Raw genomic sequence first — 14,611 nt, 5'->3', positions numbered from 1 at the left:
GAGAAACGCCTGACGACGCCGATGGTTTTATATAGAAAAGAAGATGCAAAATCTTAATGCGAGAGTTTTTGGCGTAGAACGAGAAGGAAGGAAGGAAGGAGAACGATTATCGAGAGAGATATACGTACGATAGAATCGACTGGCGAAGCGTCGGAGGACCCAGACGACGAGCTCTCGCGTCGAACCTATTTCCAGCTGCGGCTGCGTCCTCGCGGCTCATGTCGCTGTACGCTCGTGTCGAATTCTTTTCTTCTGGGCTACCATTTCGAGGCTTTCGTGTGCCTCCATCTCCTTTTCTTTATCGCTCGAACCGATTAACACGACACCTTTGTTGTCATCGGCAAATGTAACGAAAAGAATGCGTCCGCGCATCAGAAATTGCGTGGACAGCCAATATGAATATCGATCACTGTTTTAACACAGTTCCGATTGTGAGATATATTTAATCAATATACCGACGCCAGGGTGCTATAGTACATCTGTTTTTTGAAAAAAAAAATCTAACACAATAACCATTGGCAATAATGAAATTGACAGACGTAAGATAAATTAAGTCATTTCGACGTGTATTAAAAAGTTATATATTATTTTGTGGCAAGCACATTCCACCGCGAGAGCGAAATTCGGGGCGCGATGCATCGTTCGCGTAATAATAACACCGAAAGCAGTATCGGTGTCTCGAGAGCCCTAGACATCCTTTCGGCCAGAAATCTAAAATTATTCATATCCACTGTGCGTGCGGGGGAATGCTTCTTCCGTCTTTGGGCGATTTCAAATTGGATGATAAATAAGCAAATATTTTCTTTCGAATTTTTTCTTCTTTTTTTTTTGTACTTACGTATAACATTGAGATGTATGTATTTATACAAAGTTATAATAACATTGAGACATGCGTATTTATATAAGGTTTCGATGCCGTAACAATGATGATCTTTCGAGATATCGGATTTCTTAGTTTGTGCGAATTCCAAAATGTCACGATGTCTTCAAAAGCGATGTAAACATTTCAGACATTTCAAACAACTCACGCTAAGGAGCCTGATGACCACTTAGTTTAAAATACGTTTCTCTACAATTTACAGTTAAATAGACTTTTAAATAAGGGGTGTTTAAATTTAATATCTCGCTTTAAAGTGACTGATCGAATTGTTTCTTTATCTCAAACCGTTTAACTAAGAAATAGGTCTTCGACCGATTGTAAAAACAACGATTACGACATATTTAAGTTTTACATTAATAGACGTCTCAATATTATACGTCAAAAATTGAAAAAAATTAAAAAAGGATTGCTTATGTACTGTCAGATTTGATGTAGAACTGCCTCTTTACGTCACAGTGATGTGAAACACTTATCCCGCATGGACACGTGGCCCCGTTTCCCGGAGTTGTCGAGTCGATGAATTTAAAAAATATAAATACACGCGCGCGTGTATTCATGCATGTACGAATTTAATAAGTTCGAATTTCCTCTGCAATTAAATTGAGCTATGACTTTAAAATAAAAAAATCGTACGAATCTTTTCTCTATTATAAACTAAAATAAATAAATTTATACTTTTGCAATCGCAACTTTCGTGCGTTATATAAAATAATTTGATGAAATTATTAAAGATTCTTTTCGTGAACTAATTTCTGTAAACTTCGAGCAATTGTCAGATTCATGTTTGCACAAAAATGTAAGAAAATTAAATTTACTTAATAAAAAAAGTTTCTAGTAATATTCACTAATTTATGAAATATGAATAAAAACGTAAAGACATTCATTTATTTTGCTGTGTTCAAAAAAAAGCTTTATGTGATTTTTTTGCTATCGTAATACATCTGAAATGTAAATTAAATAATATATTAAAAGCGTGAAGACTCTATAGAACATTCTCACACGTCATAGCCAATGTCCTTTTTTTCAAATAAAGTTACAAATTTGAATACGCTATTGTGACATTCGAGATGTTGTCGACGTCAACAACAATTCGAGTCATTGCATGTGGGTGACTGTTGCATAAACTCTCGAACAGAGCGATTCACGAATAGAGCGGAAACGTTCTACGCACGTGCAACGATTAGTCTTATTCGATTGCGAAGTGCGCTCTCGCAAAAATTTTATTTTCTATTTCTGAAAGTTAAGGTCGTATCGACAAAATTTATTCGGTAATGAATATAGATTAATACACATCAATTTGAGAACATATAAAAAATGAAAAAATTATGATTATTGCCTCGATAATAATAGATTACATTTCAAGAATTATCAACTGAAAATAATAATTTTAATTTATTTAAATAATAATAGCTAAACAAAATTGTAATGCGTATACATAATATAGGGCAAAATAATTGGTGGCAAATATAATAAAATTTTTTTACCGCTGCAGGTAGTCACGATATTTCCTCGAAACAATTTTTGAAATATATGTGTACATTTAATATAGTGCAAAATGATTGGCAAATATAATATTTTACCACTGATAGTCACGTTATTTCCTCGAAACAATTTTTGAAATATATGTACCTAATCCCGCGTATCGGAGCACATAAAATACAAACCGAACTCTGCAGTAATGATTAACGCCATACATTCCTATGTTTATGCTCCATACCGACAGTCTGTTTCCACATTACACACGTCGGTTTATTTATATTGTTACTCCACTTTACGCATTCAACGTCGGGACGAGCTTCGTTATTCCGGCAAAGTTTTGCTGGACCAGCGACGCGTGTTTGCTTCTGCTCTTTTTTAAGAAGAATTTCTCTCGCTAATTGAATTTTCTCCACGCGCGCTAGGCGGAAAATGACGACGATCTCGAGCCAAACGTGCGTCCTAAAGCAAAACAGTCCGACTGGAGCGACTCAATTTCACGTATGTCGGTCGTTACTCTACATAATTTGTAAACGAGAACACCGCGAACGCCCTTGGCGAAGATATCCGCGGATAACGGCGACGAAGACGAGAAAACGATGTCGACGACGACGGCGGCATGGGCGAGGCCGTTCGTTCTTGTATTTTTAGTGGCTCGTAAACTAGGCACTGGCCGTCTTTCGATCTCGTTGTCTCTCTCTTTCTACAGTATAGTAGCGTACATAGTCCGGCGATTAAAGAATCAGTCTGAATTTATTTAAAAAAGAAGCTATAATTGTTAAAATTTTGCAAGTGCAGCACTAGGATATTGTACACAGACGGGCGAGTGAGAGATTCGTTTGGAGAACCTGGATAGCTTAATTGTAAGAACGTCTGATTGATAAGCGAAAGATGCTCTACGTAATTTTATTAAAAATAGCAATTATTTTAATGAATCAAGCGACGATTGGAACGGTTTATTTCGCTAACAGGAAGTAATCGCATGGTGCCAAATCCGGGGAATACGGTGGGTGAGCAAACACGCTTGCTTGTTTTCGGGCCAGAAGTTGAAATTGCCGCTGAAAGGAGAACCTTTCAGAGACATTCAAAATATACAGTAGATACGAAAGCAAAACCTTCACAAGTCAATTCCGCGGTTATTGATAGTCATCAATTAACGGTCTATGAAGATATTTAAAATAGAATAATCTTTCTCAGAATCAACGTAACTTTTTAATACAAAATCAGTCTGATCTTATTATTTGATCGTCGAATTATATACATATAGTTTTTCTTGTGAAGCTGATTCCGGTGCGATCACTTTTGTCTTTTCGATCCGTAAAAAATGCATTCGTTTCTTCATCATTGAGGAAAAACTGGGAATTCCGAGCATTTAAACAGCGGAATTCCCAGAAACTGAAAACCGTAAATATAGATGTGTTTTGGAACCTTGGCCGATCAATCGAAGGTAATCCGAAAGACGAGGCCAACCGACGGAACTGACGGACGCGTCTCGATTGAATATCTGCATTCTTCGCCAAAGACAAACATAATTTAGTCAACTGTCCTCGCTCCCTTCGTGGCAGCTGTCGATGTGACGACGAGTGAAATAGTTCTGAAAGCGCACCTGTCGCCTTTAATGGAGATCAAAATGTCAGGTGTCTCCTGTTGTTATCTTCGCGAAAAAGCTACATAAGTAATCTCTGTAATGTATGCCACGTTCTAACGAAACCATAGAATATTCATTTCTTTGAAAAATTCATTTCATGAAATACATTTCATTTAACCCCACAATATTCATTTCTTTTAAATGATAACTTCATATTTTTACTTTGCATGAATTCCATCGCAGTAAAGATATATGATGCTCCTGATGTTATTTGTATTTTGGTTCTCGATAATCTACTGACTACTCAGTAAAAAAAAAAACAAAGAGAATATAACCGATGAAACAAAAATAGACATATGACGGTGTATTCATATATTTAATCATATATTTAACCGCGCGATATATATATCCGCGGTATTTTCCAAAAATAAAGAGATAAGAATTTCTAAGCTCATTATAATCATATTTTCAATCTCTGATATTTCGCCACACGTTAACATTCGTTGATTCATAACGTATCATTCACTAATAGATGATATTGACAAGATATTGATCGAAGGCCTCGATCATTTTTCCATTCGTATTTAATCGATTCTTTTTATCTGTATTGACTAGTGGATTATCGCGCGCTCAATTTCTCTTGACTTTCGACTATTACGGTGGTAACCGGTGGACACGGTCCAATTTATCTGGCACAGCTTTTCGAGAATTCCTCCGCTCCTGTGTTTCATATATCTCCTTCTTGCTTCACGCCTCTTACTCAAATCATTCTGCCAGCCGTTTCGCGGGGGTGTCCGTTAACCGAACGCTATTGCGTTACTCTCAACGAATGGCGGAGCAAAGGGATGGTCGGAGAGAGAAAGACAGACAGAGAGAGAAAGAGAGAGAGAACGAAACAGGTAGATAAAAAAAGATGCAGAGAAAAAGAGAAACAGAAATGCTAATATGCGATCACACAAGAGCAATGAAGCACAACGTAAAGAGAAACTACAGTTACCAGTGGGTAGAGACAAACCGAAAGAGAGAGAGAGACAGAGAGAGAGAGAGAGAGAGAGAGAGAGAGAGAGTGTGTGTGAAAAAGAGAAAGACAGAGAGTAAAACTGAGAGCGAGCAAGAAGACAACAGAAATAGAGGGGAAGAGAATCGGAACCCACCTCTCCTGTTTCTTCTAGCTCTATTCTGAGGAAGTCGTCACCAAAAATGGCGGGGCGCGCGAAGCGTGTATGCGACGATGCGCGTAACATCGCCGCCCGCGCTTCGTTATCGCTCGCTGTTACCGCGAGATGTAATCAAGGCCCTTACGAGGCGAAGCGCAATGATGATCTTCCCAAGCACGGAAAACCACCAAAAGAGTGGTAGAGGGGGACAATATCTCGATGTCTATAGCCGATAATTGTAACCCAACACCCGCCCGCAGAGACAGCGGTTTTGGTCTCTGTACGCTCGAATGAAGCGCAGCCCGCCAAGAATGCACGCAATCTGCCAAGCAGCGGGAACGATAAGCGTAAAAATGTGCAAAAGCGGGATCGATATCTTCTTACAGCCACCTGAGGAAGTGGAATGTATTTAAAATTAAAGTACAAAACGTCGTTGCCATCCATTTATATACTACAATTTTGATACGCTACCAATAATTAACTTAATTATCAATTAATGACTAATCATCATTTAATTATATATTCTTTTAATAAATAGCGCGTTTTTTAAAACTTAATTAATATATGTATACCCTCCAATGCGATCCTAAAATGTTCTACGTGCTTTCTATTAAATTATATCTTACTGTAATTTTTCATGAAAATGTTAACGTTTTCAACCGATGTGTTTTACCTCGGTATTTTATTTTTTATTATTTAATACGGCTTTTGTAGATCTAGTGGTAATTTCTCTACAGATGCCCGAAGTTGCACCACATGCGACAAAGTCCTGGCCGAACTGGAGAAAATCGACGACGATACAGACCACTTTGGAGTCGACTTTGTCAAAATCAACGATAAACGACTGGCGAAGCAGTATGGTATCAAAAACTTCCCGGCTCTTACGTATTTCCGTGAAAAAGAACCAATCATATACGAAGGTAAGTCAATATCTAAATAAAAATCTGTATTCGAACTCGCAACATCATGATTAAAATTGTGATATTAAGTTAATGAGAACACAGAGAATTTAATATGATATATAGAGAGAGAAAAAAATTAATTGTGCGATGATTGTAATATGTTAAAATAATAAAGAATAAATCTTACATAAATGAGCATCTGTGCAGTTATCGATCGCGCCTAACGTAGAAGAGCATATATATGATTTTTTTATTTTAGGTGACCTGATGGACGAGGAGAATGTACTGGATTTTCTTACGAGTTTAGAAGCGATGGATTTACCAGATCGTATCGAAGAAGTTAATGCAAAAATTCTGTCAAAGATTGTCGAGGAAACAGATTTCGTGGCGGTTCTCTTCTGTAAGTCGCTTTCCTTATCGTACACATTAATCATTGTACTATATCTCAGCCAAAAACATATTTGGAAGATCGCACGTAATTATTCGAAGCACGTTCTTCAATGTTCGCCGTTTTCAATAGAATATCGTGCATGCAAATTTCGTTGTAAAATATCTCTCAGAAATTCTATGAAATATGTATGTGAGATTTTTTTTTTAAATAGGCAAGTCATTAAATAATAAATTCTAATTAATAATATTAAATGTTCACCTTTGATCACCAAATCGTGAAATGTAATTAAAGAAAAAATGTCATACACATATAAAACTAATGCACTAAAAATATTGGGTGATTTAAAATGTGAGCTTATGGATCACTAGATTACTTCTATAAGCCTATAGTCTCTAAAATTTCATCAAATTAGTATTCAAAATAATTTAAGAAAACTATTTAATACGTAAACGAGCAAGCAAGTGATCGAAACAGTAGAAAAGAAACGCAAACAGAGAATAAGAAATAAGGAACGAGGCGGTCACTCATGTAATTAAACAGCTCTAATTTAAGTGCACGGATGAATTATTTTTTAATTAATGGCGGAGACGTGGATAAATTGAAGGATGACTGGTGTCAGCCGGCATCTCCGAACTTTTTCAATCCGTGTATCTTGTAAGAGTCTCTCTGGTTTGAAACCCTATTCCAAAACTAAATTCTAAGCTAGTAACCGTGTCAGTCGACGTCGAAAACTCAACGGTGTTACACCGAGACGTAACGTACCCTGATCGCCATCAGTGTACAATCGTTCGTTTAATCTGTTATTGTCCGATGTCTTACTAATCATTTGTGTAAATGTCACGTGTGCGACAAAATTGTTCGTTACTCTGTATATAAAATATAGAAATCGCGATTAACTTCCCCGCAAATATACGCAACAATTTCAAAGTATTGCGTACTTTTGCCATATGCACGTCGATCACCATCAAGGACAATAAATTAATAAAATAGATCTTTTCAGATCTTTTGCTGCCGTTATTACGAGGCTCTCAACTGTAATTAGATACATATGTATCTCCATCATGTACAGTTTCATGTTCCTTGAGTTGTTTCTAATTTCATGTATACAGAGAAGGATTTGAAGAGACATATTTTCTTATCATCGTTTAATTTAATCAGCAAATTAGACAATGTTTTGTTAACCGACAGCAATCGTTCTCTGTATAAAATGCAATGTTTACGTCAGTTTGTCTATCGTTGTACTACCTGTAAAGTTTACCTAATTATTTTTATTGTTTTTGTCTTTTGTTCATTGTCCGTGGCGATAATCAAGTTAAAATATCCTATCGCAAAATGGAAATTTTATATTCAATAAGAATATAAATTTCAATAGACACCAATATGCAATTTAAATATTTCGATATGCAAACAGAAACAATCAAATCTGTCATATTCGACAATATCCATCCACTTTGCGATTTGATGCACATACAAAATATACTTGTAAATATTACATATATGTGAAAATTCTTGTGTGTGTTGATACGAATAGGTCCAGACACGGAGCGGTGTGCAGGCACCGGTTCTAGTAAGTACATACTTATAAGAGATCGATGTGGTTAATACCTGTGGCACAGCATCTGTATCCTAGCTTTTTTTATACAACACACATACACATATACACAAAGAGAGAGAGAAAGAAAAAGAGTTACATGCATTCGATATCGGCTGACGCACTAATGAAAGATCACTTTGCTATTCGCGCAGTTACTACCATTGCAACGCATAATACAAATTATTTTTTTCTTAAAACGCCTATTCTCTTGCTGCAGCCACATTTTGTTATAATGTCAGAAGCGAAAAATTATAGGTTTCTTTTTCGTAAGATTGTTTTTTTTTTCTTTCTTCTTTGCAAAGAAGTGATTCTTTGGCGAGTGCATCATCCGGAGTAACATATTAATACGTATTTCTTTCTATATATATCTACAATTTCCTTCTCAAACACCTATTCTTAATTTATCGATCTGCGTGTTCATCGATTATCAGAGTTGTATCTATCGCGTCGTCCCTGCAGCACTTCGTTCCAATGTGCGTGTACAACGACAGAGGGATGTGGTACGTGAAGAGAAACGGATATCAATGGAGCGGCAAGGACCTTTACATTCACGCATTTCACTTTCCACGCGATTTCCAATTTACGATGGATACTTTAATGAAATCTCTTAAAAATTATTTTTTATAGCTATAATAAATTATAGAGCAGTTAATACGAAATAATAATTGAATGTGTAATATTGATAAAGAGTCGACTAACATCTCGAGCTTTTTCCAAATTTTCCTTTCATTATCTATTAGTGCTTGAATTGTGACTCTTTGCCAATTAAAATATTAGCAAATATTTCAATTACCATCCGCATTCACGAGTGTGTACCAATCAGATTTATATAGAATGTATTATTCCGCATCCCTGTTTAGAATAAAACAATATGTATTATAAGAGTGAGATTTTGAGAATAATTGTGTATATACTAATCCAATTGATATCATTTATATCTAAGGTAATCTAAGGTATCTCGGTTCCCCATTATTTAAAAAAACAAAGAAAATATTTAGTTAGGTTTAACATAGCAAAATTTTCTGAATTATATATTTTAAATTTGTCTAATAATTATCAATATTGTTAAACGCGCCTAATGACTGAACAAAGAATAAGATAAAATTTGGATTAAACTAGGAGACAAGTTTTTAATTTTCTATAGAGAAAAGCCGTACATGTAAACGGAATAAAATCGCTCGATAATGACATTGATCATCCATTAACAGAAGCACGCAATAATGCATTTTTTTATTTCAAATGGGACAGACAAACCAGACTGCAAAAAGTGTCTCAAGGCTCTGCAAGAATTGGAGAACATCGACGACGAAGCCGATCAGTTAGGCATCGGCTTCGTAAAAATTGCGGACGAGCAACTAGCGGACGAATATAATCTCGGTCCTCTCCCAGCTCTTGTGTATTACAGGCATCAAATTCCGATCATTTATGAACGTAAGTACGAGAAAACATGACGATACGCAATTTTTAATAGTTTAAATTCTTATACGTAGGGTAAAGTAAGATAATTTAGTAATATGTTCGATTTCTTTTTAAAAATGAATTAGAATATTTCATATGATAATAATAATATAATATGCGGCAATTCGTGAAATTCCGCACAAAATTTGATAGTGAATAATTGAATAATAGTCAAACCTTCTACGTCGCTAAAGTTTTTTACTTTATCCTAATTTAATTATACGAGGCAATACAGAGATGAAATTAACTCGCAGTACGTGCTCTTAGATGAGTTGAGTAGAGAAGAAGACGTGCTGGAATGGCTGGTGGCGAACAAGAGTACGGGAGACGAAGAAGACGTTATCGAAGACGTTACCGCCAAGACGTTGAATACACTAATCGGAAACATTGACAATTTAGTCGTTCTGTTCTGTTCGTATCTTTTTGCATCTTTTCTTCATCCTCGATTTGTCTCGATCTTGCTTCATGATGCGTCATCGTGCTTGCAGACGATCGCGATGACGAGGAATCTATGCAGGTCCTAAACGAGTTAGAGAAGATCGACGACGATTGCGACAAGCACGGTATTCAGTTCGTGAAGATCGACGACGACAAGGCGGCGCAAGAATTCGGAATCGACGATTTACCCGCGATCGTCTATTTCGAGAAACAGATCCCGAATGTTTACGACGGTGGGTAGGTGAATCGAACATATCGAACGAGGCGATAGTACCTATATACAAACGGTATCGAAAATAAACGAAAGAACTCGTCGACTTTAGACTAATAAAAAAAAAAAAATTGATGAATTATTTATATATAAATTAATTCATTCAAAAAAAATAATAATAACGATAATTACAGGAGATTTAGAAAATGAGGACGAAATTCTGGAATGGCTATTGTCGCAACTTGAGAAAGACGAGATCGAAGACGTCACCGATGAGATGCTGGATCGTCTCATCAAAGATGGAAAGACCTTGGCCGTATTGTTCTGTAAGTTGGTTCTGTAAATTAATATGTGGATCGATATTAGATTTAAATGATATTAAAACGTATTTATAACGATAATACAGACGACAATAACGATCGCAAGTCTCAGAGAGTTCTCAATGAATTGGAGAACATCGACGATGAATGCGATCAACTCGGCGTAACGTTCGTGAAGATCGACAACGCGGAGGAGGCTAAGGAGTACGGCATTGAAAAAATACCTACGATGCTCTACTTTGAGAAGGGCATCCCGATGGTGTACGAGGGCAATCTCGAGGACGAGGAGAAGGTGCTGAAATGGTTGGAGCAGCAGCAGAAGATCGACCAGATCGAGGATGTCACCGACGAGATGCTTGACATAGTCATAGACAAGATGCCACACGTAGCCGTTCTCTTTTGTCAGTAACACACTTTTCTTACGCTTCTTTTCTTCGTGATATTTTCTTTGTTGAAAATTGCGCTATCGCGTTACTTTTAATTGTTGATACGATTCTATCGTTACTCTACAGATGACAAAGATCAGAAGAAGAGTCAAAAGGTGATAAGCGAATTGGAAAACATCGACGACGATTGCGACCAGCACAACATAGCCTTTGTGAAGATCAGCGACTTGGATGAGGCAAAGGAATACGGCATAGACACGCTTCCTACTTTGGTGCTCTTTGAACGAAAGATACCACACATTTACGATGGTCAGTCTTGCCGAAGATTTCCATTTACGTAAAAAAAAAAGAGAAAACAGCATGGTCGCGAATAGAAAAATGCTTGAGAAAATTCTAATTGCGTTTCGCAGGCGATCTCATGAACGAGGATCAGATACTGGGCTGGTTGTTGCATCAGAAAAAACACGCCGAGATCCCGGAAGTAACGGACGAAATGGTCGAAAAGCTCATTGAGACTTCGCCGTACATAGCAGTCCTGTTTTGTAAGCGATCGATTCGTCTTTCTACCTCCTTTTAACACATTCTTCCACTGTTACTTGTTAGGTAGGTGCTGTTATATGGTCGCGAGTGAGAGCGACCAGCGAATTGATTCTTTTCCGTAGACGACAAGGACGACAAGCAGGACATGCGGATCCTGAACGAGTTGGAGAACATAGACGACGAGCTGGAAAAGGAGGGGATCGTCATCGTCCGCATAGACAACGACGCCGAGGCCAAGGAATACGGCATCGATCATCTCCCGACCCTGGTGTACTTCGAGGATAAGATCCCGGCGATATACGAGGGCGATCTGTTGAACGAGGATGAGGTCCTCGAGTGGCTGATAGAACAAAAGAACAGCGCTACCATCGAGGAAGTCACGGACGAGATACTGACGGATCTCATAGAGGAGCACGAATACGTTGTGGTATATTTCAGTAAGCACGCATTTCTCATCAGTATTGTCAATAGAGTCAAGTTAATTATTAATTATAATAGCTTTATCAAGTTAGTTATATTCTCCTCGTTTGTGACATAATCGACCAAAAATTGCGACAGGTGGAAGTTGCGACGAAGGAGAAGAATGTGACAATATCCTCGATGAATTGGAGAACATTGACGATGAGCTGGACGAGACGGGCATTATATTCGTTACTACCGAAGACATCATCATAGCGAAGAAGTATGGTATCAAGCATTTCCCGACTCTCGCGTTCTTCCGAAACAAGGATCCACTGATTTATACTGGCGATCTCGACGACGAGGACGAGGTACTGTCTTGGATCACGGACGAGGACACTCTGGAGATACCAGGAAAAATCGAAGAGGTCAATGCTAGAATGCTGGAAAACATTCTCGACGAGAACGATTACGTCGTCGTCTTTTTCTGTACGTCGGTCGAAATATAATCAAACGTATTGCTATATACAATTTGTTGATTGCGCGTGATACAAATAAAAAATGCTTGCTTGTAGATAAAGAAGGCGATAAAAAGAGCCAGAAAATCCTCCAGGAGCTCGAGAACATTGATGACGAGTGCGAAGAGAAGGACATCGATTTTGTAAAGATCTCCGACGAGGGAATCGAGAAGGAATACGATCTCCCGGGATTACCGGCGTTGGCATTCTACAGACACAAATTCCGGCAGATCTATTCGGGCGACATGATGCACGAGGAAGAAATTTTAGAATGGGTCCTCGAACTTCGCACGACAACGCCGGATGTTATCGAAAGCGTCGATAGAAAAACATTACAAGTACTTATCAACGATGTCGAGCATCTCGCCGTGTTCTTCTGTAAGTATTCCCTTTTAGCTACTGAATTTATGTACGTATTAGTACGTATATAGGTGAAAGAATTATAGGTAAAAATTTAAGACGATAAAAATAAAAATAAAATATCTATATAATGAAACAAATTATATATCATATCTATTTATGAGTATTGATTATTTATATCTTCCTCGATGCTTGTTTTAAAAAACAATTGGCTTAAAATTAGTCAAAGAATTAAAACATACTTAGAAAACGAGTATTCTATATATAATGAGGTATTATTTTTCTTGTATAATAGGCAAAACGCATATAACGTTTATTTTGACCTTTTCAGAGATTACATAATTAGAGTTTATAATTTCAAATAGTATTTGATCTAATAAAAATAATTTAAAAAATGAATTTATATTTTTTGCACGTGTTTTCGAGATTACATTGATAACTTATGATTTTTAACAGACGATGACAAATGTGAATCCTGCGCGGAGATTCTCGAAGAGTTGGAAACGATTGACGATGATACTGACAAACACGGTATTCAATTCGTCAAATCAAATGACGCTAAACTGGCGGCTGAAATCGGCGTTTTCTCCTTCCCGGCTCTCGTTTACTACGAGACCGGAGTCCCCATCATGTACGACGGTAAGTACGACAGAAAGATTTTAATTCTGTTTCTTTATTCTCGAGCTTATCCCGCCCTTCTTCCTCGTTTTTTTCATGGAAGAGAAACAAGATTAAGTTACCTTACGCGTTTTTCCTTTATTAAGTCACTCTTCACTATTTCGAAATAAATCATAATTAATTAACGAAGAGATTTCAGTAAAATAGAATTTCAATAATAATGCAGTGTGTTTAGTCCATTTTTTAATGATTAAATAAAATACCAGTTTGCTACTAACTTTTCTTAAAAATTATATATATATATATATACATCAATTATATTATTATAATTCAAATTGTATAATACGATCATATAATGAAGAGCGACTTAGCGTGTTCCTTTCAGCAATTTTTACATCGATAAAGCGATAACGCGAAACGCGACACCGATCAATGATCACAGTGCGTTATCGAAGCCAGCTGATCCTGATACGCGTGTGTGCCTTTTGTAGGTAATCTTAAGAACGAGGACAGAGTTCTGGAATGGCTAATCGAACAGAAAAGTAAGGAGATTTCTAGGATGATGATTATTATTACTGGTGTACTGTTCTTTGTGACGTTAATCTCGGTCGTGACTATACCACCGGGCTACGAGTACAATACTCACGCCGTGGTGATCACCCCGATCACGTTACCTCCACCACGATCACCATGATCGCAATCGTAATAAACGAAAAAGAAGGGGAAAAAACGAATGAAACATCCGTCGAATCTAAAAGGGGATTTCCTGTAATCGTTTATTGTCGGTTTTACGTCTCGGCCCGTTGTATGTCTCGATTCGCGTACTGATTAAAACAAAAAAAAAAGGATTTGAATCCAAAGTGTGGGACGTCACGAAGCTCGATAAAACGCGATTTTCAACATGCACGCTGGCCATATTATATTCTCACGGTATAATGCATTTAAATCACACTAGCAAGCTTATCTTACTTATTTTGCCCTTTTTACTCGCTCTTTCGTACTATTACATACTAGTAGCTGCATTGATGCAATAATGCGGAACGCGTCACGTGTCGTCGGTGATGCGTCGTACAAATCTTCCCGCGCCTATTTCGCGAAAGAAAAATATCACGGCGCGTCACCGTTGAATTACAAATAACGATTTTATGAATTGCCCAAATATCTGAAGCTTCACATCTCGCAGCTTTCGGCGCACTAATAACGGCTGTTTTTCATCTTCTCTTCTTTTTTTAATTTCTTTTTTTTTTGGACGCGTTTAACAAAGCTTTCGTGATCAATATGAAGTAAAAGTCGCGAATCAGTTTATAAATTGTGGAAATTTTGATTATAAATCACATTTTTATTTCAAAGATTCAAAGAAAAAAAAGTGTAGTAT

General features: G+C 37.1%; 1 protein-coding gene across 4 annotated transcripts in view; it reads left to right on the top strand.

Moving 5' to 3' along the window:
* The window catches only part of LOC105455018, a 32,951-nt gene that overhangs the window by 4,046 nt on the left and 14,294 nt on the right, over positions 1–14,611 (top strand). For 2 of the 4 annotated variants that reach the window (XM_011698048.1, XM_011698046.1), the window contains exons 2-15: positions 5,839–6,021; positions 6,263–6,403; positions 7,926–7,961; positions 9,237–9,419; positions 9,714–9,857; positions 9,935–10,117; positions 10,290–10,421; positions 10,502–10,816; positions 10,928–11,110; positions 11,212–11,343; positions 11,464–11,778; positions 11,900–12,229; positions 12,316–12,636; positions 13,075–13,257. In XM_011698048.1, the coding sequence (XP_011696350.1) occupies positions 5,839–6,021; positions 6,263–6,403; positions 7,926–7,961; positions 9,237–9,419; positions 9,714–9,857; positions 9,935–10,117; positions 10,290–10,421; positions 10,502–10,816; positions 10,928–11,110; positions 11,212–11,343; positions 11,464–11,778; positions 11,900–12,229; positions 12,316–12,636; positions 13,075–13,257 (2,781 nt within the window). The remainder of the gene's footprint in view (positions 1–5,838; positions 6,022–6,262; positions 6,404–7,925; positions 7,962–9,236; positions 9,420–9,713; positions 9,858–9,934; positions 10,118–10,289; positions 10,422–10,501; positions 10,817–10,927; positions 11,111–11,211; positions 11,344–11,463; positions 11,779–11,899; positions 12,230–12,315; positions 12,637–13,074; positions 13,258–14,611) is intronic. The other 2 variants (XM_011698049.1, XM_011698047.1) reach the window with 1 other exon arrangement.

The sequence above is a fragment of the Wasmannia auropunctata genome, unplaced genomic scaffold (genome assembly GCF_000956235.1).
Source record: "Wasmannia auropunctata unplaced genomic scaffold, wasmannia.A_1.0 LD335963.1, whole genome shotgun sequence".
NCBI classification, from domain to species: Eukaryota; Metazoa; Arthropoda; class Insecta; order Hymenoptera; family Formicidae; genus Wasmannia; species Wasmannia auropunctata.
The sequence above is the reverse complement of the archived record's forward strand: the minus strand, read 5'-3'. Positions and strand labels throughout refer to the sequence as shown.